Raw genomic sequence first — 27016 nt, 5'->3', positions numbered from 1 at the left:
TTCATTCAAAATAAATTTAAAAATCAAAATATATTTATTTATTTATTTATATTTTATTATTATAATAAAAAAATATTACAAAAGTCATTGACTTTAAAATATAAATATTTTTTTAATAATGTATAAATATTAAATATTTTTAATTTATTAAATAATTAAATTTATTAAATAAAATATTATTAAAAAATTATTTTCAAAATTTAAAAAAAAACGTATTTTTTAATTTTCTGTTTTGAGAAATAAATTTTTAAAATGATAAAAAAAATATGTTTTCAATTTTCTAAAAATAAACTACCAAAACAAAAAACTGAATTCAAAATTCAAAACTAAAGAAAACTCAACTTTTCTTTCTTTTTGGGGGGGGGGGACATTGAACATACTGTGACCCAAATTACGATCCAATATTGCGTTTAAAAAGCAAAAACCAAATAGACGAGGTTTGTTTAATGATTAAACAAATAAATTTTAAGGTTTGATGTCCTAACATGCCAAAACCGTATAAAATGGAAAAGATAAATGGATTCATGAAAAGCTTGAACTAGGCGGTGGTGCTCCATAGCCTCCACCTCCGCGCCCAAAGCCAGGCCTTCCCCCACCAGATCCCTGCAAAGCAATTGGGTAAGTTACAAACTGAAGAACAGTTGTCCTGCGTGTTCAAAGGCATGAAAGAACCTTGATCTGATGCTGGGAAAAATTTAAAAATATTTGCATCATATGTGCTCAAGGAATACATACAAACTTGATAATGCCGGACTAGCACAAGACATGTTTTATTTATTTTTTCTTTTTTCTTTGAAAATTAAATAGGAGGTACATAAAATAGAATCCTAAGAAAAAGGATAGAAGTTCAGTCAAATAGACAATCCTAAACGCCAGAATGTCAATGTCTAGCACATAGAATAAACAAACCATGCACATCATACAGTGAAACAAGAAATAAGACATCATCAAGGCATGTTTACCATGACAATCTCCAGTCACATACAAGCTTGTGCAAAAATAAATGCCGTCACAGATTCTAGTGGGAATAATAGGGCAAAATCACAAAGTTCAAAACGTAGAATCTATTCATGGCATGCCTGCCAAATCATGATTAAAATCCAGATGTGTTATTAACCAAATAATCAATTCTGATTTGTGAGGGCTAGAACAAAAAAATAGTTCCAAATTACTGAAATAGATGCAACATGGAACATTGTGGTTGAAAGAGTTTCTAAAACAAGTTACCCTATATCCTGATCCATAAGAAGTAAATTAAGAAGACAATTTCAAAATATGCAGACACTAAGGTTGAAATTTACAAACGCAATTTCTCAATTTGTAAAATATCTCCAAAGTTCTCTTAATGGCTATGTAATCCACAACATAAAAGTTTCAGCATTGGCATTAAGCTGTCACATGTCATAATTATGCTAGTTTAGATAAAACTTGAAAATAATCGCCATAACAAACAATCAAAGCCCAAGGGTTGAGGAATTCAATGTGCATTTACCTGTTGACAAGGTTAATGCATAATTTGTAATTTTGTAGATAACAAACACTTGATAAACAAAGACATATCTATGTCAATTCGCTGACAGCAAAACTTGATCAGGGTGGAGAAATTACCCTAAATGAAGGCTGAAATTCAGCAGGAGCTCCTCCCTTCTCACCTCCAAACTCACCAGGAGGTCCTCGGGGAGGGCCCCCACGATATCCATCCCGGTCACCAAATCTTGGTCTGTCACCATCAAACCTTGGTGGGCCCCTACAGATTCAACAACAGCTTGATCTTAGTAGAACAAAAATTTGCAACAAATCCAACAACTTACCATAATACCAGTACTAGATACATACAGAAACATAAAAAGACATTGCATAGGGACTTTTTAACGGTAACAATGTATTGCTTAACACCCCTACTGAAAGAGTTACAGATTGACCCAAGCATCACAATCCAAATTTGGGCAAACACTCAGAACATTTGATGTAAACCCAGAAACTCATCTTCATTAATCACATTATCTTGTTCCTAACCTCAATTGATTAAAATATTTTGTAATCACGGTCTCTCTCAACTTTTCAAAGTATAGTAATTCAGTGATGGAAAATAGGTTCATATAAAGATACATTTCGTCCAAAATACCTGTTCCCTATTCAATGCACAAGTTCATGACAACATATTCATTTTCAAAGGATACAAACTTAAATATAAAGACTCCAATTTTGGAGCTAACATGTGTAAAAGTGATACTGTTTCATACGTCAGATCTCCATGCAATTAGCAGAAACTTGTTCCTTAAAGCGGCTACTGGTATTTGCACATTTATTACATTAAGTGGAACCTACCGTCAACTAACAGTACTATATTAGTATAGAAATTAAGATGTGGATTCGGAATTACCGGGGACGATCGCCTGAAGGGCCCATTGGACGACCTAGTGGCCTTGCCGACTTCTTCAAGGTAGCAGGCACAATCTCGGACGGAAGATTGAGGTAAGTCCTAAGGAATTCTATGCCGTCATTGGTGAGGTACCAGTAATAATGCATCCAAGCGAAAGTCTCACGCACGTACTCCTTGGATTTGAAGCTCTGCATCAGCTTTATCACCTGCAGATTTGGCACATCGATCTCCGGATGCTTCGCGAGGTTGAAGTCCTTCTTCGCATAGCAAACGCCCTCTGCACAAATCGAACATCAGACTCGAAAACACAGTAACACAAGCGAAGTTGTATGGATAGATTGTGCGCGAAAGAAGAACCTTGGAAGAGGTATTTGCAGATCTCTCTGCGATTCTTCTCCGGGATTATCTGAGTACAAAATTGAACGGAGCTGTTAAATGAGGGGATAAAGTGTAAAAGTACAAAATGATTCCAGAGAGAAAATGAACGCGAGAAGTTACCATGGTTGCTGTGAGAAGCTGAGAGAGCAATCCAGTTGCAGCAGAAGCAGAGAAGGAGAATGGCTGCAAAAGCCTAGTTAGAAGAAGATGGTTTATATAGCTTAGGTTATGGTTTAAATGGGCCTATGGATAGAAGATGGGCTTTTCGTTGGACTAGATCCATCAAGACTGGTCCAGACAGGATCTGCAAGCCTATTCCGGACTGAGTTTCACAGTCTGTTCGCTTGGCCCAATCAAATTGCCTAAAATTAAAGGGTGTTGATTGGGATTGGACGGAACCAGTTCTAAATCGGATCAGAGATTAAATTTTTCCAAAAAGTCGAACTAAAAATGGGACTAAATTGGTCCTAACTAATACATTTTTTTTCCATATTAAATATACAACTTAAAAAATAAACAATTATATATAACATTTAAATAAAAAATTTCATCTAAAAAAACATCTAAACAAGAATTAACATAATTCTAACTCCAAAGAATATTATTAATATTTAATATTATTTACTATTATAAATTATAATTATAAATACATAATAATTAATAATAAAAAACCAAAAAACCCGCCCAAAAATTTATTAGTATTTGTATAACAATTTATTTTCTAGTACAAAATCAACTATTCTATGAAAACCAACAAAAATAAAAAAAAATGTCTAAAAATTTCTTTAATTCTATATTTATATAACTATTTATTTTTTTAGAAAAAGCATGCTTGCATATTATGCATATTGGTTACCCAATTCCTTTCTCTCTCAGTGTTCATATAGTAGATTTCCTCCTGTTAGCCTTAGCGGTTGGAACTGTAAAAGCTTAAATTAATCAAAAACCTCCAAACAAAATTATTCTCACTTTGATTCAAGTTACATTTAACTTTTTCATTTTTATTTGATGGTCCTCAATATTAAAATTTTATGACTTTTAACTATCTCCCATATTTGTCTTTGATCAAAAACTTTACTCACCAATCACTTGTATCCTATTTCTTTATCGTAAGGAGATTATATAGAAAGATGGTTGAAAGGAAATACTAATAGCGCAATCCTTTGTATTTATTTACAAAGAAAGAAAAAAAGTGAGAAATTACAGAGGAGGCCATTGAAATATAAGCTATTTATGAAACTGTGTGTTTTCCCAGCTTTTCATATGATTTCCCTGAGACCTGCATATAAAATAAAATAATGTTTATTCATCAAGGAAACACTCATGAATGTTAAGACGGAAGGTCACCTCTTTTTAAATAGTTAGTTGCACCTATTCACTGCTAACCAATCAAAATGAGAACTAGTGACAAAATATTGATTTAGCAGGCATCACTAAATTCAAATGGCAGTACCCATTTTGGTGCAGCTTAAGTTCATTGAAAAGACGGTGAAGTTTCATTTAATGAAGTGATGATTTTATCACATTTGAACAATAGAATAAATTGCTCTCAATTAAGAGTGAAACATTATTTGTACTGTAAATGTGGACATACCTTGTGTGAGGATGGAGAAGTGCGAAAGGGAGATCCAGTTGTTCCAGGTGAAGAACTTGGGATAGGTTTTTCAGGGGATGCAGAGAGAGTTGGCCTTATAAATGGTGATTGAATATATGGGGAATCGGGTGAACGCAGTGTGGGAGTATGATGATAGGAAGAAACTGGTGTCTGATGACTCGAAGAAAGAGGAGACGCCAGGGGAGTTCGCCAAGGCATCTCAGGTGGTGTTTTGGGAGATCTTGAGAATGACTTCATTGGCGGTAGCATGTTAATTCTAATTCTGAAATAAAATTATTATCATTAGTTTTTGTGATATTAGTTACAAGAATCTTACATAAGATAAAATTAAGATAGAAATAATTGGCGAGTTAAAATTCATGTAATTAGCTCCATATAGAAGGATAAAGGTTTTGCAGGTTGGGGAAATGGAATATGGTGCCATGGGACCTTCATAACTTACTTCTTGTGAACATCAACATAACCATCAGTTTCATCCAATATCTCTTCCTTCAAAAGAAAGCAAGAATATTAGGTTTGATAAACTAAAAAAAAAACAAATATAACCAACCATAGTCAAGTAGGCATGATATTCATATCACCGACCTGTAATAGTTCCTCCAAGACATCTTCCATGGTGATGATACCAATGACTTCTTCCTCTTGATTTGAGTGGAGAGTTTCCCAAACTTTTGATGCTGAAGTTGTTGGACTTTGAGTCTCAATGTCATTAGGAGTTATAGAGGACGCGTATCTACTATTATTTTGAATTCCTATCAAATGAGAGTAAAGATCAAAATATATTTAGCATATCTTGGTATCTCATTGGATTAGATTTTGGTTAAAAGGGGACTGAAAAATGCATGTTCAAAGTATTCGAAAACATCCAAACAGATTACCATTTTCATCAGCTCGTTTTTGTATCCAAGAAGTAGAGTCGATGTTTGTCTTGAACCTATCATTTTTGGCTATTGATATTTCTGCAAAGTCCTTTGTATTATGCTTACTCTTAACAACAACAGCCATGTGGCTTTGCCCCTTCTGAAATTGACAGAGTATTTCATACAGAGGAACACTATCGAGGACCCTTACAACAACAAATTAAATGAAGATCAGGTCTTTTGTCCTTTTACCATGCTTTCTAGTGGAGATAGACATGCTACTGTAAGGATTGAGGAACATGATCATTTAAAAATTCAAATTCAAATTCAAAATAAAAAATGTTGCTGTAACGAGACAATTGTTCCAATATACAATTAAATCGTATATAGAATTCATAAATGAAATTTCATACCGAGGAATTCTCCTGATAGTAAGATTCCTGATTGGTGTTTCATCTTCAAACCGACATTTGATTAAATTCTTTACCTAAAATAGAAAAATTTTGTAATAGTTGTATGAGATTAATACTGCTCAAGAGAAACACATTTTATAGGGAAGACAAATAAGCTTTCTTCATGATGCAAGCTTATACATAAATTAAGAAAATTTTACACCAAATGCTTTAAGAAGAGGAGGAAAAACATTATATTGAATTAAGATTAGAGAAGATGTTACTGAATTTTCACATTTTGCATTCTGGGTGCCAAAAGTGCAAACCATCATAAACCTGAAGAATATTTACAGGTTATTTCATGCTTACCAAAATAAGACCTATAATATTTGACGTGCTTTCTGAATGTACAGGCACTCGACTATGCCCCTTTCTGAGTATCAAGTTCATCGTATCGCTGAGGATTTAATGAGTAGAGAATAATTTAATGTTCTCTCTATATATATGCATATCAAGGGAAAATAAGGTAAGACACTAGAGAACAAGTTAATTTGTATCATACTCATCCAGTACAGAGTTTAGATCGAGGGAAAATATTTCCGAGATGGGTGTCATAGCATCCTTAGCCGTCTTCTGTGTTAAATCTAAAGCTCCAGAGATAATGGTGGTTTCCTCGTGAGTCAGCTCTCCACCTTTCCCTGCCTGATGCAGAACGTATGTATGGATGTTAATATTGAATAATCATTCAGCTGCCGAGGCCTTATGCATCGATGGCAAGCTCACGAATATAAAGAAAATAGTTACTAACCTCATGCCCATGCATATCCACCAATGTCTTGAGTTCTGCCCGTCGCAGAAGTGCAGAATGCCCCTTTCCAAGGAGCAAATCCAACAGCTTTCACAACATGAACATAAATTCCGCATTGTTTATACGTGTAAAAGATAAAATGAATCCTTAGGCAGGCAGTTATTCTTTTCCGTACACAGAATGGTTTTACCTTACTAATTGGGTACGATAGAGGGAATACAACAATGACAAGCAGCCGGACTAATGGTGATAGTTTTGCGCCGACACTGAGTCCATACTTAGAACACACAGCCTGAGGGATAATCTGTCCAGAGAAACAAAGGAGAAGAGGAAAACAAAACAAACAAACAAAAAAATCAATTTTGTTGAGGTATCAGAAATTAGATATATCAAAACATGGACTGTTTGTGCAAGAAATTAATTACCATTACCTCGCCAAATGCCAGTATGAGGGTTACTGATATCAATATAGCACCCCAAGCTGGTAGAAGCGCATCTACGAAAATGGGCAGAGCCTTATTGAAAAAAGAAAAATTGCATCAATGTATTTGGGTATTAATCAATTGCCAAAAAATATACCAAAAACAACGTAACGTACCTCCATGGCCAAAGAATTGCATATGAGGAGGGTACATAGGAGCCGGTGTTGATTCTTAACGATGGGTAGTATCTTCTCTGCCATCAGGAATTTAGAACAGAAATGAGAACATCACTGGTAATAGCATCAAGCACAGATTGATAAAATTCAATGAAACAGATGAGAGTAAAGAAAAATGACCAACCGGCATTCTTCCTGTCTTGAGGCTGGCCAGCCTTGACGAGGATCTCAAGATCAACAAGGCTGAGGGACATGAGTCCCAGGGTAAGGCCTGACATGAGACCAGCAAAAGCTACCAGGGCCACACATATGAGTAGATACACCCAGAACATGGACTCACAACATGGCACATCATTTGCAGCCATCGTGCTGTTATGAACTGACCGATGATTGGAAAAGGAAATACAGGATGAAACAAAAACGGTTAAAGATGGAGTGCCACAAAGGCAGTCGTGATAAATATACTAGAGGCGTGTGGACAAGTAAAGTTCCAGGACCAGGAGTCAGAAGCTCACCAGCTTCCCAAAACAGTCAAGTTATTGCAGGCTCAACTATGACTGGAAAAGGAAACACAGGCTGCAACAGAAACGGATAAGATGGAGCGCAACAAAGGAAGTCGGAATAAATAGACTGGAGGCGTGTGGACAAGTAGCTGGAGTCACAAGAGATTCAACTGCTAAAAGCAGTTAAGTCATTCCATAATAATAAGTAGTTTATTCCATTAAAGGGAGATTACAAACTAGAAAGTTAGAACATATTACAAATTTTATGTTACCACACACATAATCGAATCCAACAGGGTGTTAAATTGCAGTTAAAACACGGAAAAGACTAACTTCTCCCGCTACCAACCCGTAAACAACCCTGTTAGAGGGGCCATAAACAACTCTGTTAGAAGGGAATGGCTTTCCAAGTCCCTCAGAGCCAGTTAGCCAAACATTTGTCAGTTTTCGTCGTGTGCCCTTCGAATGGAAGAATCTGTACGATCAAATTATCTGTGGGGGTGCGCGCCCCTTGTGTTCGTCTATTAGCTTCACCTATAACTCTGTTTGGCACTCATCTCATTTACCTTTTTCTTCCACCGTTCATAGGAGATAACATTCTATACCTAATGGAAATCAGCTTGATCAATAATGCTTCATCAAATCCATATATTATTATGGAAGTGGGGGGAGCAGTTGGAACTCAGGAATATATGCAAAAAAACGAAATCCCACCAGATCCTTTCTTCCTGGACATATGCGGCCAAAGTGCAGCTGATGCTGCAAATTACTCAAATCACATTTCATTCGACCTGTATAGCTGGCAAATGCACGATTAACAATTTCCTTTTGCTCAAAACTGCATGGTTTAAGATTTCTTAAAAAAAAAAAAGGTTTGGATGAGTAAACAAACAGAGTGTGATCTGTCTGTCATTAACAATTGAAATGTTGGATATAGCATTCAGGCCAACCTACTAAAACAATTAAAAAAGGTGCTCAAAGCAACATGGGTTGATATATTTAATGTAAAGCAAATCGTTGTGCCTAGTTGAACCTAAAAGTAGAAATCACTTTCAAAACCTGTTTAGTTTTTGTTTACTACATTTAAAAGCACACGAAAGCATTTAAAGCAAGGTTAGATTAATTGTTTACTACATTTAAATGCACACGAAAGCATTTAGATTAATCTATGGTTATGCTTTTTTACTACACATGGATGGACATCAAAGCAATTAAATGATGATTAGAGACAGATACCTACTTACTAACAAGTAAAATTGCTTTTAATGAGATGGGATCCTATCTAGGATGGAACACCAATACAAGCTGTAACACAACCCAGCATTTGATTTTATACTTTTTGTTTTCCTCTGGTTTATGAAGATTTCACAGCTTTTACATTTTTAGTTTATTACACTGCTTCCATCATCCTTACTCCAAAAAGAGTATTTCTAAAGTGGGTTAATGAACTAGGCATTCCAATTAAGGCCCCCGTCAAAGCCTTAAAGCAACTGACTTCAAAATGACACTATTGTTCAGCACCTAGGTTATCTAATTTGTTTCTGACTGGATTCTTCCTAATAAGGTTGTAACATGCTTGAAAGATTAAAATAGTTGTCTTATGAGAGGAAGACTAAGAAAAGCTTACAAGAGAGTAAATGAAATGGAACAAGTATCTAGTAAAAGAGATATAAAAAGGCAAAGAAAAATTTTGTAAGAGACATTGAGATACATTATTACTTATAAACACCTTACAAAAGATATGACTATAGATAGAAATAATTAGTGAGCTAAAATTCATGTAATCGATTCCACGTAATGAGATAAAAGTTCAGTATGCTATTATTATTGGTTTAGGTGGGCATGATTAGTATTTAAGCACAGTGACAAACACAGAATATATTTATACATTCAAATCTGATGGTCAAATTACACCGATAACATATCATTCTTCAATGCCAACCATGAGAGTTTTGGAAACAATGGTACTATGTTTTGAAGATTCCCAACTAACTGTGATATATGTTCTGAAGTCTTCATCTTCTCATTAGAAAAATCACCGAGTTTTTCTCCAGAGATGCTGAATTTATAAGGTCGAAGAAAGTCAGGTCCACTCCAAGCAGCACAGCAATCTCGGATTAAAAAGAGGTTGAGTTCATAAAAAGAGGTTGAGTGCATGCATTAATCAAGTACATTGCTGAGATTAAAACACGTGCCCTCCCTACAAATTCTTACGATTAAGAGTATAAGGAAGTAACACATCTAATGCAGAGAAGAACACTGAAGGCCTGATTGGTGGAAGCTAACGACTGGAAGGGCATGCTTTCCATTTTCCATTGCCTTCCTCATTAGATAAATCCATTCAAAGTGGGGACAGACATTAAAAACTGACGATCTGAATTCTAAATTAATAATCAAAATAATATTTCCTATCACATTCCCACTATTTGTTGGAAATCAAGTGATGTCATACAGGCCCTAATTTGTATATTTATGTGCTTCATTACGAAGATTGGTCACACTAAAAGGCCAGTGCAAATGTTTTGTCATTATATTTTACCATTCTTGTTATTATCTCCATAAAAGAAGATTTTGTTACTCATTTTAGCCTGTAATAGTCTAGTTTGGAAGAATGTCCTGTGTGAACTTACCTGAAGGACAGAGAGCTGTTAAACTAAAAATCTGACCACTTTTTAAAAGTCACTGCATGTAAGCTGATCTAATTTGGGTAGATTATGCCATTTAAACATTATTATTTCAATTTGATTAGAAAAAGCAAACAAAAATAAGGCTCAGGCAATGCTTTCCTAACAACTTTAAAACAAAGACACATCAATCATTGACTTTTTTAAGAAGTAATACATGCAAATCATAATCTTGTTTGTAACTTCTCGTAATGAAAATAAATATAAGGAAATAGAGGCAGCTGTGCACCAGTTAGGGCGTTCTCCCATGTGGCAATATCACAAACAAGATCACAAGCAGGTTGGCTAAGCATTGCACTGTAGAAGAATTCTAGGTCCAACTCATTGCTCCAAATAAGAAACTTTTACAAAGTACAAAAAATAGCTCATCCGACTTGAACATGCCCTTACTTTCAGGAGCCCTGCCCCTATCCGTATAATGGCAACATACCCAGTGGGCTTTATGCAGTCATTTCACTACCACGTCACAAAGTTGATCCAGTTGTGCAAATGCAACCAAGTTTATTCAATTAACTGATTTCACTATGCCTCCAGGATATCAAAGTTCCAGATGGCAAACCTTTGGTCATACCTTCAACTGACTCGAATTGCCTAACTCCCCACGAACTATTTAGTAACTTGCACTCTTTCCAATCGTTTTCGTGCATGCTAACCCTAGAAGATCATCCTATCCACTAATCTCCATCTGTGCTCTTCCTTATACCCAATTCTTATTAATTCAGCAATATCCCCCTCAACCAAGAGATATTCCTTAATGATAACAGCATTACCGACTGTCTTCAACGAAGGGCTTCTGAGAATTAAGATGCAAAACCAACGAAGTTTGCTGTTCCCATGGGTACAAAACTAATAAATTTGATTCTGTCAACAGCTATTATTTGACTGTAAGATTCCTAACTGTCTCATTCACCGCCAAGCACCAGAAATCCTCAAATAAGTCTTCGCTACTAGGGGAGCTGCCTAAAATGCCAACTAAGTGAATTACCAATTAGAGTATGTACTTAGGTTACCTTCCACTCCTTAACATATAAATAAAAAGAAGTGATGAGTTTAAAGATGCTAAAAAATTAATTACCGAGTCTAGTCAAATTCCATTGAGTTGGCATCTTTACCTGTGGTTGTGGAATGCAAAAAGAACGGAAACAATCACATCAAAGCTCCGGCTTTTCTTCTGCGTGTGGGTTAATAGTAAAGCAAAGTTAGATGTGCCTCAATATTATAGATAAACAACACCTGCTCTAGGCCCCATATCACACGGGTTTGCCCAGTAGTTCTGGCCTTGAGTTAAATATATGAACCAATTCTTTAGAAGCTGCAATAATCAATAGAATAACACAACGCAATATTTGGACTAGAATTCCAGTTAATCAAATCATGTTGCCACTACTGAAGTTCACTAAGATCATTCCCAATTCCTTTCCATCAACAAATTCTTCTGCGTAATAAAAGGGCTGTGATAACCTCCCAAAATTTTGTCTTATTCGCTAAAAGGAAACAAGGGTCAGAATCAAAAGCAAATGGCACCTACAAGGGAAAAAGGAGAGAGATGCATGAACACCGCAAAAAACAAGGTATCCAACAACCAATACGCAGGACTATCCAGTTCCTTCCACTTTGATACAGTGTAGCAACTTGCATGTCGCTTATTATAAAGAATAAAAGGGTAACAAAAACCAGTCCTTGTTAAGAACACATTTTTCACAATTTTTTTGATCAAGTCAAAGCCTAAAGACAACACATGTTAACATATAATTAGAATTGCTCCTCCGCACGACCTATCTTCGTCTCTTCAGATAAAGCGCCACGACTGTTTCCAATGCCATTTCCTTTCAAAACAAAGCATGTATATCTGTACTCCAAGAGGGCACAATTTTTCTAAAACTTCACCCAATTTCGACTAATCACATATTCTGGTACTTCGAGCTTCGTTTCTGAACGCCGATAATCTGCCCGGAATGGAGTTGTTCGCCATAGCATCGCAAATCGCGGTACGGTAAGAGTTATTTCCTTTAATTTTTGACGTAAATTCCGTCGATGGCCATACACCAACGAGCAAGTAGCTCTATAATATTACAGTCACGGGAGATTTTCTCGTTTCTGCGTCTCCTGGAAAGTGCGAGTTCCACTAACGGTGCCTTCCTGCCGTTCCGACATTTTCTCCACGACCAAACAGCAAATAGGCCGCCCTTTCTTCGGCTAGAAAGTAAAAATACTATAAACAATATTTGTTTTCTGTAATTTTATATTGTAGTCAGAAGAGCAATTAAATTACTGGAAACATAACATTCTTTTTTGTTTGCAATGAAGTCTTCTAAATGTAATTCTTGGGGCAAATTCATATTTTTGTGCATCTATTTTTACGTTTATTTTTGTATAATTATTTAAATTTTTTATTATTTTAATTATATATTTATACTTATATTTTTATGTTAATTTAATTCTTATATTTTGAGTTTTTTTTCATGTGATAATTTGAATTTTATAAGTTATTTTAATTACATATCTACTTATATTTTTAAGTCAATTTAACTCTTATAATTTGACGTATAAAAAAATAAATTAATACATCTCATTTTACATTTTTATTTTATACATCAAAGTCCAAAATTTAAATTGATTCAAAAAAATAAGTATATAAGTATAATCGATATAATAAAAAATTTAAGTTATAAGAAGAAAAAAATTTAAATATAAAGATTAAATTGATTAAAAAAATATAAATTTAAGAATAATTTTTTTTTTAAAATTTATAAAAAAGTGAAAGCACAAAAATAAAAATATGAATTTAACCATAAATTTGTGATGAAATGAACGTATGCCATGGCCGATGGCTGTTCTACCCATATGACATGGGTTGCCAAAAGTCAAGTGCTTCTAAGTAATAAAATTGTTTTTTTCAGACTTCTTGGTGAGTAGCAAACTATTTTCTTGATGTGAAGGAGAACATATTTGGATTTTTTTTTTTTTGCTGCGGAAAAGATGTTAAACTTGAAAAATAAAATTATTTTTACAAAGCACTTTTCTAAAAATAATTCTTTTTCAGTTATTATTATTTCGAAACAAATCAAACAAAATCAAATAGGCTCATTGTGGTTGAAAGGGTTTCTAAAATAAGTTTTCCTTATTAAAAAGACAACTTCAAAATATGCAGAGACACTAAGGTTGAAATTTAAAAAAGTAATTAATTTCTCAATTTGTAAAATATTTCCAAAGTTTTCTTAATGGCTATGTAAACCACAGCATAAAAGTTTCAGCATCGGTACTAAGTTGTCACATGTCATAATTATGCCAGTTTAGATAAAACTTGAAAATAATCACCATAACAAACAATCAAAGCCCAGGGGTTGAGGAATTCAATGTTCATTTACCTGTTGATAAGGAAAATGCATAAATTGTAATTTTGTAGACAACAAACACTAGATAAACAAAGACATATCTACGTAAATTCGGTGACAGCAAAACTTGATCAGGGTGGAGAAATTACCCTAAAATGAAGGCTGAAATTCAGCAGGAGCTCCTCCCTTGTCACCTCCAAACTCACCAGGAGCAGGAGGTCCTCGAGGAGGGCCCCCGCGATATCCATCCCGGTCACCAAACCTTGGTCTCTGTCACCTTCAAACCTTGGCGGGCCCCTGCGGATTCAACAGCAGTTTGATCTTAAAATTTGCAACAAATCCAACAACTCACCATAATACCAGTACTAGATACATACAGAAACATGAAGCGGAACCTATATACCGTCAACTAACAGTACCATATTAGTATAGAAATTAAGATGTGGATTCAGAATTACCGGGGACGATCGCCTGAATGGCCGATTGGACGACCTAGTGGCCTTGCCGACTTCTTCAAGGTAGCAGGCACAATCTCAGACGGAAGATTGAGGTAAGTCCTACGGAATTCTATGCCGTCTTTGGTGAGGTACCAGTAATTGAAATGAAAATAAAAAAAATATATATATATATATATTTAAAAAAAAATAGGTATAAATAATTCCGAAATGGGCCATTTCGGAAACGGTTCGGAAGTGTTTCACTGGCAGTAATAATGCATCCAAGCGAAAGTTTCATAAGATCTTGGTAAAGAATGAAGTAGTACCAGGGCTTTGTCCTCATCTTCGTACTTTACCTCAATGTTTTCAAGGGTCAGACAGCTTATTGAACTCATCGATATGCTCCTACAATTTTTGTCCGTCATTCATTTTGAATGTAAAGAATTTGACTTCAAATACAACCTGCTTGAGAGGGATTTAGTCATGTGTAGGCTTTCCAATTTAAGCCAAATTTTTATTGTTGTCTTCATCTTTGACACCTCTCAGAACTTTATCTCATAGACTTAAGATCATGGTGTTATAGGCATTCTTGATTATTTCTTTCTTCTTTTATGTAGTATAGACTGCAAGCATCTTGGCCTCCCATTCGAGTGCCTCCTCCAGTCCAAGATTTCCAAGCAAAGCCCGCATCTTCATTTTCCATAACACAAAATCATTCTGACCAACAAACTTTTCAATATCATACTTTGTTGTGGATGATGTTGATGCCATTTCCACGGACCAGGACTTCTGATTATGACCCTTGATGTCGGTTCTTATTTTCTTGCTATTTAACCTGGGCTCTAATACCACGTTGTTGGATACGAAGACACTCGGATAGGATACACTCACAATCACACACACAAACTGAATAAACACATGAACAGAACAATAAGAACAGATCACACAAGGCATGAATTTTATCCTGGCTTAGATCATCAAATTCTAATGATCCTACGTCCAACCTTAAACTGAGAGCAAGATTTTACTATCTTGAAACAATAAGTACAACAGTTCAATAACGCAATCACTCCAGGATTACAAAAAACTATCTCGTCTTGTCTTTTCTCTCAGCACTAGCTAAAAAATGTTACTCTACTTTGAATGAATACCAACCTTCTATTTATAATACATAGAGGCGGATTTATAGAGAAATAAAGCAAGTTAGTTACAGTTAGTTGTCGTTGAGACTAACTGTCACACTAACGACTTGAAGCTACCATTTGCTCGTATACTTATCTGTAACATAATAGGCCTTAGACTATCTTAATGCAAACTTAAGTCAACATATATAACTATTTATTTATTTAGAAAAAGCATGCTTGCATAATATGCATACTGGTGACCCAATTCCTTTCTCTCTAAGTGTTCATATGGTAGACTTCCTCCAGTTAGCCTTAGTCAGTCAAAAAATGGTTGGAATGTAAAAGCTTAAATTGATCAAAAACCTCAAAACAAAGTTATTCTATCACTTTGATTCAAGGTACATTTGACTTTGTCATTTCTATTTTCTCGTCCTCAATATCAAAATTTTATGGGTTTTAACTATCTCCCATATTTGTGTTTGATCAAAAACTCCATTCACTAATTAATCACTTGTATCCTATTAATTTCTTCAACACAATGAGATTATATAGAAGGATGGTTGAAAGGAAGTACCAATAGTGCAGTCCTTTATTAAGAGTATTTACAAAGAAAGAAAAAAGTGAGAAATTACAAAGGAGGCCATTGAAATATAAGCTATCTATGAAACAGTGTGTTTTCCCAACTTTTCGTATGATTTCCTTGAGACCTGCATATAAAATAAAATAATGTTTATTCATTAAGGAAACACTCATGAATGTTAGACCGGAGGTCACCTCTTTTTAAATAGTTAGTTGCACTTATTCACTGCTAACCAATCAAAACAATCAAAATGAGAACCAGCGGCAAAACATTGATTTAGCAGGCATCACCAAATTCAAATGGCAGTACCCATTTTGGTGCAGCTTAAGCTCATTGAAAAGACAGTGAAGTTTCATTTAATGAAGTGATGATCTTAGCAACAACAAAATAAATTGCTCTCAATTAAGAATGAAACATTATTTGTACTGTAAATGTAAACATACCTTGTGTGAGGATGGAGAAGTGTGAAAGGGAGATCCATTTGTTCCAGGTGGAGAACTTGGCATAGGTTTTGCAGGGGATGCAGAGAGAGTTGGCCTTATAAATGGTGATTGAATATATGGGGAAATAGGTGAACGCAATAAAGGAGTATGACGATAAGAAGGAACTGGTGTCTGATGACTTGAAGAAAGCGGAGATGCCAAGGGAGTTCGCCAGGGCATCTCATGTGGTGTTTTGGGAGATCTTGAGCATCTCATGTGGTGTTTTCTAAAAAAAAATTATTATCATTAGTTTTTGTGATATTAGTTACAAGGATCTTACATAAGATAAAATTAAGACAAAAATAACTGGCGAGTTAGAATTCATGAAATCAGCCCCAAATAGAAGAAGAAAGGTTTTGTAGGTCGGCAAAATGGAATATAGTGCCATGGGAACTTCATAACTTACTTCTCGTGAACATCAACATAACCATCAGTTTCATCCAATATCTCTTCCTTCAAAAGAAAACAAGAATATTAGGTTTGATAAACTAAAAAAAAAAAAAAAATATAGCCAACCATAGTCAAGTAGGCATGATATTCATATCACTTACCTGTAATAGTTCCTCCAAGACATCTTCCATGGTGATGATACCAATGACTTCTTCCTCTTGATTTGAGTGAAGAGTTTCCCAAACTTTTGATGTTAAAGTTGTCAGACTTTGACTCTCAATGTCACTAGAAGTCACAGAGGACGCGTATCTGCTAATATTCTGAATTCCTACTGTATGAGAACAAAGATCAAAATATATTTAGAGTTTCTCAATATCCCATTGGACTAGATTTTTGTTATAAGGGGATCGAAAAATGCATGTTCAAAGCACTAGAAAACATCCAAATAGATTACCATTTTCATCAGCTCGTTTTTGTATCCAAGAAGTAGAGTTGATGTTTGTCTTGAACCTATCATTTTTTGTTGTTGATATTTCTGCAGAATCATTTGTATTATACTTACTCTTAACAACAACAGCCATGTGACTTTGCCCCTTCCGAAATTGATTGAGCATTTCATATAGTGGAACACTATCGAGGATCCTTACAACAACAAATTAAATGAAGATCAGGAAGGGGATATCAAAATCAACAAAAATTTCTTCTTCTTTTGTCCTTTTACTATGCTTTCTAGCCGAGATAGACATGTTGTTGTGAGAATTGAGGAACATTATCATTTAAAAATTCAAATTCAAATACAAAGTTTTGAAAGCTAAAATGTTGCACTAACCAGATAATTATTTTAACATACAATTAAATCTTATATAGAATTTGTAAATGAAATTTCATACCAGGGAATTCTCCTGATGATAGTAAGATTCCTAATTGATGTTTCATCTTCAGGACGACATTTGATTAAATTCTTTACCTAAAATAGAAAAAAATTGTAATAGTTGCATGAGATTAATATTGCCTCCAGAAAAACACGTTTTATAGAGAAAACAAATAAGCTTTCTCCATGGTACAAACTTGTACATAAATTAAGAAAATTTTACACCAGATGCTTTAAGAAGAGAAGGAAAAACATTATACTGAATTTGAAAAATAAAAAAACTGTTGGAAGTTTTATGAGAGGAATGCACTTCCATAATCTCATAATTCATTAATCCAAGGGATACAATATATATTACACAATCTCCTAAGAAATATCCTAAAATATAGGAATAGGTTACAATAACATATTCCATATTAGTATTTATTCGAATTAGGACTTCCTTATCTGGTTTTGAAGCAGCTTTATCCTTAATTTCCTTTATCTTCTTAGCTTGAACTCTTCTTAATCCTTTCCCATATTAATCTTCATCTTCTTCTCTTCTTATCTTCTTATCTTCTCGTTTATGGCTTGAAATTTCTCATTTATCTTCTCTATCACTCCCCCTCGAGGTGGTGAATAGATATCTATCATTCTCGGCTTGCCTCAAATGGATTCAAACCTTTGCTTCTACATTACTTTAGTGAGAATATCTGGCTCTTAAAACTCAGTAAAATTATAAGCAAGACTTATATCTTCTCTATCAATTTCTTGCTTGACAAAATGTTGGCCAATTCTTACATGTTTTATCTGGTCATGTTATATTAGATTATTCATAATACTAATTGCCGACTTACTGTTACTATAGAGCCTTTTTGGAGAGGATACTGGTATGTGTAGGTCTTCCATCATTTTTTTCACCCAAATTACCTCACACATGCCTTGAGTAATAGCTCTATATTCTGTTTCCGCATTGCTACGTGCCACTACTAGTTGCTTCTTCTTCTCCATGTCACCAAATTATCCCATAGTTTAGTGCAATACTAGGATGTATATATGTTGTTTTCAATAGAACAAGCCCAATTAGCATCTACATATGAAATAATCCCTCTATCTTGGCTTTTCTTAAACAAGAGTCCTTTTGTAGGTGTACCTTTGAGGTACCTGAGGATGTGACGTGCTACCTCAAAATATCTTCTTGCAGGTGAATACATGAGCTAACTAACTATGCTTACAATATATGTAATGTCAGGATGTGTGAGTGATAAATAGATTAACTTACCCACCAAGCATTGATATCTTCCTTTGTCCACTTGGTACTCTCTTTAGCTGTCTTCTTTATTTTTCCAAATAGGTTCCAATGGAGTACTAATAGGTTTACACCCGAGTTTACCAATTTCTTTAGCAAATTTATTGTGTACTTCATTTGGGATATGAAAATTCATTCCTTACTTCTAGCTACTTCCATCCCGAGGAAGTATCTCAATTCTCCCAAGTCTTTTACTTCAAATACAATCCTTAGTTGCCATTTTCAATTTCCAGAATGTTATCCCATGTGATGATAATGTCATCCACATATACAATAAGGATTGTTCTCCTTACATCTGCTTTAAGTTTTATGAATAGGGTTTGGTCTGCCTACCCTTGTTTCCATCCCAACTTAGTTAGAGTAACACTAAATCTCTTGAATTAGGCCCTTTGAGACTACTTGAGACCATATAGTAACTTCTTTAATTGGCATACCTTCCTTTTTGTGTTATCTATCTCAAAACCCTGGGGTATCTTCATATAAATCTCTTCTTCTAACTCCCTATTTAAGAATGCATTCTTGATATCCAGCTGGTGCAATTTCTAATCTAGATTGATAGCCAATGAAAGTAATACCCGAATAGAATTAAGCTTGGCTATCGAAGCAAAAGTTTTCTCATAATCAAGTCCTTGGATTTGGGTAAACCCTTGGGCTACTAGTCTAGCCTTGTACCTATCTATGCTTCCATTTAACTTGTACTTCATTGTAAAAACCCATTTGCTACCAACAATTTTATTCCCATCAGGTAGTCTAACAATATCCCAAGTTTCATTAGTTTCTAAAGCCTGCATTTCATCCATAACTACTGCCTTGCATTTCTTATCTTGTAATGCATGATATATATCTCTAAGGATCACTATATCATCAATGATAACAGTGAAGGCCTTGAACTGAGAAGATAGATTTGAATACCCCAAATAATTTGAAATAGGGTGTTTGGTACAAGAACTCACCCCTTTCCTTAGTGTTATTGGGATATCTAGATCATCAAACCTATTAGATGTCATCATTTCCACATTATCATTATCTTTAGAGTTTGGACATATCTCTAGATTAGACAATAGGTTTGGCTGAGGGTTACAAGGCCTTATAGAATACACCAAGGATGGTTTGTCAGAAGCTGGATCATCTTAAATTTTGTTTTCTTGATTTGCCCTTGGATTAGGCACTAAGGTTTGAGTTGGGGGAACTAATTCAGTGGCAAGAGGAGGTTCAGGAGCCAAAGTCATGGAATGTAGGGAAGTAGGATGAGAGATAGGAGGTGAACTCATAGGTAGAGACAATGAGGATTCCCAATATTCCCTTGCACTAGGTATGTTTTCCTGCATAGGAAGGGAGTGAAAAAATGGTTGGTGCTCAAGGAAAGAAACATCACAAGATACTGTGAAGCGTCGTGTAGAAGGAGATAGCATTTGTATCCTTGTTGAGTGGGAGGATAGCCAACAAATATGCATTTGAGAACTTTAGGTTCAAGTTTGGATTGAGAATGTTGATACTCATATACAAACACAGTGCACCCAAAAATTTTTGGTGACAGAGAGTTTATGACTCTAGTGTGATGGGGATAAAAGTCAAGAAGGACACTCAGGGAGGTTTAAAATGCAAAGACCTTGGAGGGAACTTGATTAATAAGATAAGAGAATGTAAGAATTGTTTCTTCCTAGTAAGCATTAGGAATTGAATTGGTGAACATGATTGCCCTTGCAGTCTCAAGAAGATGGCGATTTTTTCTTTCTAGCACCCCATTTTGTTGGGGGGTTGTAAGAGCATGAACTTTGGTGAATAATGTCATGCTTAGTTAGATAATTATTGAAGTCATTGGAAAAGTATTCTCGACCATTATATGAACGTAAAACATGGATTGAGGATTGAAAGACATTGTTTATCATTTGATGAAACCTTTTAAAAACAACATAGGCTTCATATTTGTCTTTTATTAAGAACACCCAACTAACCCTTATATGGTCATCTATAAATGTGATGAACCAACGAGTGTTAGTTAAGCTAGGAGTCCTTCTTAGTCACCAAATATCACTATGAACCAAATAGAAAGGCTTTGAAGGTTTATATATATGAGTTGGATGAGAACTTTTGGTTTGTTTAGCAATGATACATTTTTCACAATGAAAAGAATGGCTCTTTTTATCAATGAAAAGAGAGGGATACAAAACTTTGAGATAATTGAAACTAGGGTACCCTAAACGTTGGTGGCATAACATAATCTCAGAATCTAAAATAGTAGACAAAGAGGATTGAATTTGTGACTTAGATCCAAGGGACTGATCAAGCCTTGAGATATAATAGAGGCCTCATTTTTCCTCAGCACTACCAATCATCTTCCCTGGATATAGGTCTTGAAATTTACAATAGGAAGGAAAAAATGTCACCAAACAATTCATGTCTTTAGTTTGTTTACTCACTGACAACAAGTTACACTTTAGATCAGGTACATATAAAATTGATTCCAAAATTAAGTCTGCCACATTAGCTATACCTTCCCCTCGAGCCATAAATGTAGTACTATCAGCCATTAAGATAGTTATACCTTGATCACAAGGTTCATAGGCTGATGGTACTTTGAGTGATTTGGTCATGTGATTTGAAGCACCTATGTCTCTTATCCAACAATCTATAGGGAATCTGAATGAGATTAGAGAGTGTCTAGATGTACCTTGTTTAGCAACAAACACTACCAAGTTAGGGTCTTCTATGGTCTCAGGTTTGGTCACCTTAGTCTAGCTTAACAGTTATTGTAAAACCTCCAACTGATCTGTAGATAAAATCAAGTTAGTTGATTTTTCAATCTCAGCTTCTCCCTTATAGGCTGCTTGATTCACCTTCCTCTGATTCTTAGGCTTCTAATTTGCTGGTTTTTCATGAAATTTCCAACAAGTTTCCTTCGTGTGATATGGCTTATTGCAGTGGTCACACTATGGTTTGTTTTTCTGGGACTTTTTTCTAGATGTATTAGGTGTTTTCATCCTTAAGGAGACCAATGTTGATGTTTGTAAGTGTACATCAGAATTGGACATTCTTGATGAATTTAACATTATCTTCTTTGTGTTTTCTTCTCGCCTGACTTCTACAAAAACTTCCCTTATTGATGGAAAAGGTTTGGTTCGAAGTAATCGCAATCTAACTTCATCAAGGTTGGAGTTAAGGCCATTCAAAAATTCAAGCACTCTATTTTTCTATCATCTTATCATATTTCTTCCCATCTTCAGAACACTCCCACTTAATCTCATGGAATAGATCCATTTCATGTCACAATTCGATTAGAGTATTGTAATATTCAAAACCAAACTATTACCTTGCCTTGTTGTCCGAATGGTAGATCGAATCTAGAAGCATTGGGTAGTATTTTCCATGTCTGAATAGATTTCTTGCATAGCTTCCCAAATCTCTTGGGTTATCTTGTAGAAAAGGTAAGTTCTTCCAATCTTTGGCTCTATGGAATTGACCAATCATGCCATTACAATAGAGTTTTTTGCCTCCCACATACCATAAGTTGTCGAGTCTGTGTTAGGCTTAGAAACTGCCCCTGTCAAATATCCAACCCTGCTTTTTCCCAAGGCTACTAGAAAAACTGACTGGGATCATTCTCTAAAGTTGGCTCCATTCAATTTATGCTGAGTAATCTAAAGGGAATGACTGTCAAGAGTAATTGGAGTTGATGGAACTTGAGTATTCCTCATTGAATGAGATATGGTGGTAGATGCTTCACTTGCTGATTGAGTTTCAGCCATAACGTGAGCTTAAAGGAGTCTATCGATTGTAGGGAGAAAATGAACTTTTGCCACGGAACTATGGCTTTTGATACCATGAAAAATAAAAAAATGTTGAAAGTTTTATGAGAGAAATATGCTTCCATAATCTCATTGGTCTTAGGGATACAATATATATACACACAATCTCCTAAGAAATTTCCTAAAATATAAGAATAAATTACTAACAACATATTCCACATTAGTATTTATTTGAATTAAGACTTTTGTATCTGGTTTTGAAACAGCTTTATCCTTCATTTTCTTTATCTTCTTTGTTCGAACTCTTCTTAATCATTTCCCATATTAATCTTTATCTTCTTCTGTTCTTATCTTCTCATTTATGGCTTGAAATTTCACCTTTATCTTCTCTAACAGAATTAAGATTTGGGAAGATGTTATTGAATTTTCACATTCTGCATTTTGGGTGCCAAAAGTGCAAACCAACATAAACCTGAAAAATATTTACAGGTTATTTCATGCTTACCAAAATAAGACCTATAATATTTGACGTGCTTCCTGAATGTACAGGCACCCGACTATGTCCCTTTTTGAGTATCAAGTTCATCGTATCGCTGAGAATTTAACGAGTAGAGTATGGTTTAATGTTCTCTATATATGCAGATCAAGGGAAAATAAGGTAAGACACTAGGGAACAAGTTAATTTGTATCATACTCATCCAGTACAGAGTTTAGATCGAGGGAAAATATTTCCGCGATGGGTGTCATAGCATCCTTAGCCGTCTTCTGTGTTAAATCTAAAGCTCCACAGATAATGGTGGTTTCCTCGCGAGTCAGCTCTCCACCTTTGCCTGACTGATGGAGAACGTATGTATGGATGTTAATATTGAATAATCATTCAGCTGCCGAGGCCTTATGCATCGATGGCAAGCTCACGAATATAAAGAAAATAGTTACTAACCTCGTGCCCATGCATATCTACCAGTGTCTTGAGTTCTGCCCGTCGCAGAAGTGCAGAATGCCCCTTTCCAAGGAGCAAATCCAACAGCTTTCACAACATGAACATAAATTCCGCATTGTTTATACGTGTAAAAGATAAAATGAATCCTTAGGCAGGCAGTTATTGTTTTCCGTACACAGAATGGTTTTACCTTACTAATTGGGTACGATAGAGGGAATACAACAATGACAAGCAGCCGGACTAATGGTGATAGTTTTGCGCCGACACTGAGTCCATACTTAGAACACAAAGCCTGAGGGATAATCTGTCCAGAGAAACAAAGGAGAAGAGGAAAACAAAACAAACAAACAAAAAAATCTATTTTGTTGAGGTATCAGAAATTAGATATATCCCAACATGCACGGACTGTTTGTGCAAGAAATTAATTACCATTACCTCGCCAAATGCCAGTATGAGGGTTACTGATATCAATATAGCACCCCAAGCTGGTAGAAGCGCATCTACGAAAATGGGCAGAGCCTTATTGAAAAAAGAAAAATTGCATCAATGTATTTGGGTTGGGTATTAATCAATTGCCAAAAAATATACCAAAACCAACGTAACGTACCTCCATGGCCAAGGAATTGCATATGAGGAGGGTACATAGGAGCCGGTGTTGATTCTTAACGATGGGTAGAATTTTCTCTGCCATCAGGAATTTGTAACAGAAATGAGAACATCACTGGTAATAGCATCAACCATAGATTGATAAAATTCAATGAAACGGATGAGAGTAAAGAAAAATGACCAACCGGCATTCTTCCTGTCTTGAGGCTGGCCAGCCTTGACGAGGATCTCAAGATCAACAAGGCTGAGGGACATGAGTCCCAGGGTAAGGCCTGACATGAGACCAGCAAAAGCTACCAGGGCCGCACAAATGAGTAGATACACCCAGAACATGGTCTCACAGCACGGCACATCATTTGCAGCCATCGTGCTGTTATGAACTGACCGATGATTGGAAAAGGTTATACAGGATGAAACAAAAACGGTTAAAGATGGATTGCCACAAAGGAAGTGGGGATAAATATACTAGAGGCGTGTGGACAACTAAAGTTCCAGGACCAGGAGTCACAAGAGCACCAGCTTCCCAAAACAGTCAAGTTATTGCAGGCTCAACTATGACGAAAAGGAAACGCAGGCTACAACAAAAACTGATAAGATGGAGAGCAACAAAAGAAGTTGGAATAAATAGACTGGAGGCGTGTGACAAGTAGCAGGAGTCACAAGAGATTCAACTGCAAAAAGCAGTTAAGTCATTACGTAATGACAAGTAGTTTATACCATTGAAGATAGATTACGACCTAGAAAGCTAGAACATATTACAAATTTTATGTTACCACGCACATAATTGAATCCAACAGGGTGTTAAATTGCAGTTAAAACACGGAAAAGACTAACTTTTCCCGCTACCAACCCGTAAACAACCCTGTTAGAGGGGCCATAAACAACTCTGTTAGAAGGGAATGGCTTTCCAAGTCCCTCAGAGCCAGTTAGCCAAACATTTGTAAGTTTTCATCGTGTTGCATTCGAATGGAGGAATCTGTATGATCAAATCATCTCTGTGGGTGTGCGCGCGCCCGTGTGTTCGTCTATTAGCTTCACCTATAACTCTGTTTGGCACTCATTTCATTTACCTATTTCTTCCACCGTTCATAGGAGATAACATTCTATAAGTAATGGAAATCAGCTTGGTCAATAATGCTTCATCAAATCCATATATTATTATGGACGTGGGGGGAGCAGTTGGAACTCAGGAATATATGCAAAAGAACGAAATCCAACTAGATCCTTTCTTACCAGACATATGCGGCCAAAGTACAGCTGATGCTACAAATTACTGAAATCACATTTCATTCGACATGCATAACTGGCAAATGCATGATTAACAATTTCCTTTTGCTCAAAACTGCATGGTTTAAGATTTCTTCAAAAAAAAAAAAGTTTGGATGAGCAAACAAGCAGTGTGATCTGTCATTAATAATTGACATGTTTGATATAGCATTCAGGCCAACTTACTAAAACAATTAAAAATGGTGCTCAAAGCGACATGGGTTGATATATTTAATGTAAAGCGAATCGTTGTGCCTAGTTGAACCTAAAAGTGGAAATCACTTTCAGAACCTGTGTAGTATTTGTTTACTACATTTAAATGCACGCGAAAGCAATTAAAGCAAGGTTATGCAATTTGTTTCTGACAGGATTCTTCCTAATAAGGTTATAACATGCATGAAAGATCAAAATAGTTCTGTCTTATGAGATGAAGACTAAGAAAATCTCTTGTAAAGAGAGTAAATGAAATGGAACAAGTATCTAGTAAAACAGATATAAAAGGACATAAAAATTTTGTAGGACATTTTGATACGTTATTAGTTATAAATGCCTTACAAAAGATACAACTACAGATAAAAATAATTAGTGAGCTAAAATTCATGTAATCGATTCCAAATAATGAGATAAAAGTTTGGTGTGCTATTATTATTGGTTTAGGTGGGCATGATTAGTATTTAAGCACCGTTAACAACACGGAACTTTCTAAGACCACATAAAGCCCAAACAAATGGAAATTCATTGAAGAATATATTTATACATTCAAATCTGAGGGTCAAATTACACCGATAATATATCATTCTTCAATGCCAACCATGAGAGATTCGGAAACAATGGTACTATGTTTTGAAGATTCCCAACTAACTGTGGTATATGTTCTGAAGTCTTCATCCTCTCATTAGAAAAATCACCGAGTTTTTCTCCAGAGATGCTGAATTTATAAGGTCGAAGAAAGTCAGGCCCACTCCAAGCAGCACAGCAATCTCGGACATGATGAGACCTCCTGTAAGCCTTCTCCATCCAAATTTGTTAATATGGCTTTTGCACAACCTGCAAATGCATAAAAAGAGGTTGAGTTCATGCATTAATCAAGTACATTGCTGAGATTAAAACACGTGACCTCCCTACAAATTCTTACGATTAAGAGTATAAGGAAGTAACGAATCTATTGCAGAGAAGAACACTGAAGGCCTGATCGGTGGAAGCTAACGACCGGAATGCTGGAATGGCATGCTTTCCATTTTCTATTGCCTTCCTGATTTGGTAAATCCATTCTAAGTGGGGACAGACATTAAAAACCGACGATCTGAATTCTAAATTAAAAATCAAAATCATATTTCCTATCACATTCCCACTATTTGTTGGAAATGAAGTGACGTCAAACGGGCCCTAATTTGTATATTTCTGTGCTTCATTATGAAGAAGATTGGTCACACTAAAAGGCCAGCGCAAATGTTTTGTCATTATATTTTACCATTCTTGTTATCATCTCCATAAAAGAAGATTTTGTCACTCAATTTAGCTTGTAATAGTCTAGTTTAGCAGAATGTCCTGTGTGAATTTAATTACCAGAAGGACAGAGAGCTGTTAAACTAAAAATCTGACCACTTTCTTGAAAGTCAATGCATGTAAACTGATCTAATTTGGGTTGTTCATGTCATTTAAACATTATTATTTCAATTTGATTAGAGAAAGCAAAGAAAAATAAGACTCAGCCAATGCATTCCTAACAA

At 35.4% G+C, this 27016-nt stretch overlaps 2 protein-coding genes across 12 annotated transcripts; both read right to left on the bottom strand.

The window, feature by feature from the left end:
- Nucleotides 1-323: 323 nt before the first annotated feature.
- Nucleotides 324-3741, bottom strand: LOC127797708 (40S ribosomal protein S10-1-like). The gene is made up of 5 exons (XM_052330828.1): nt 2882-3741; nt 2741-2789; nt 2384-2660; nt 1609-1747; nt 324-603 (listed from the first exon to the last, which is right to left on the bottom strand). Exons 1-5 carry the CDS (start codon nt 2882-2884, stop codon nt 523-525), a joined length of 549 nt encoding a protein of 182 aa, XP_052186788.1. The 5' UTR covers nt 2885-3741; the 3' UTR covers nt 324-522.
- LOC127797707 (DUF21 domain-containing protein At5g52790-like) lies at nt 1609-25097 on the bottom strand. Of its 11 annotated transcripts, none has more exons than XM_052330825.1 (15): nt 7887-8227; nt 7550-7610; nt 7219-7413; nt 7035-7111; nt 6868-6951; nt 6627-6740; nt 6437-6523; nt 6191-6330; nt 5998-6085; nt 5650-5723; nt 5255-5442; nt 4962-5128; nt 4819-4865; nt 4356-4638; nt 3896-4040 (listed from the first exon to the last, which is right to left on the bottom strand). In XM_052330825.1, the coding sequence occupies exons 3-15, from the start codon at nt 7397-7399 to the stop codon at nt 3993-3995; spliced, it is 1578 nt and encodes a 525-aa protein (XP_052186785.1). In that variant the 5' UTR covers nt 7400-7413; nt 7550-7610; nt 7887-8227; the 3' UTR covers nt 3896-3992. The 11 variants fall into 11 exon arrangements, 9 of the variants coding, with proteins under 9 accessions (XP_052186785.1, XP_052186780.1, XP_052186784.1 ...); XR_008022267.1 differs by lacking the exons at nt 3896-4040; nt 4356-4638; nt 4819-4865; ... (10 more) ...; nt 7550-7610; nt 7887-8227 and adding exons at nt 11816-12417; nt 13706-13853; nt 14015-15824; ... (10 more) ...; nt 24022-24098; nt 24206-24843; XR_008022266.1 differs by lacking the exons at nt 3896-4040; nt 4356-4638; nt 4819-4865; ... (10 more) ...; nt 7550-7610; nt 7887-8227 and adding exons at nt 1609-1747; nt 14015-15824; nt 16141-16405; ... (9 more) ...; nt 24022-24098; nt 24206-24843.
- Between the last annotated feature and the right edge of the window lie 1919 nt (nt 25098-27016).

Source organism: Diospyros lotus, chromosome 3 (genome assembly GCF_014633365.1).
Source record: "Diospyros lotus cultivar Yz01 chromosome 3, ASM1463336v1, whole genome shotgun sequence".
Taxonomy (NCBI): Eukaryota; Viridiplantae; Streptophyta; class Magnoliopsida; order Ericales; family Ebenaceae; genus Diospyros; species Diospyros lotus.
The sequence above is the reverse complement of the archived record's forward strand: the minus strand, read 5'-3'. Positions and strand labels throughout refer to the sequence as shown.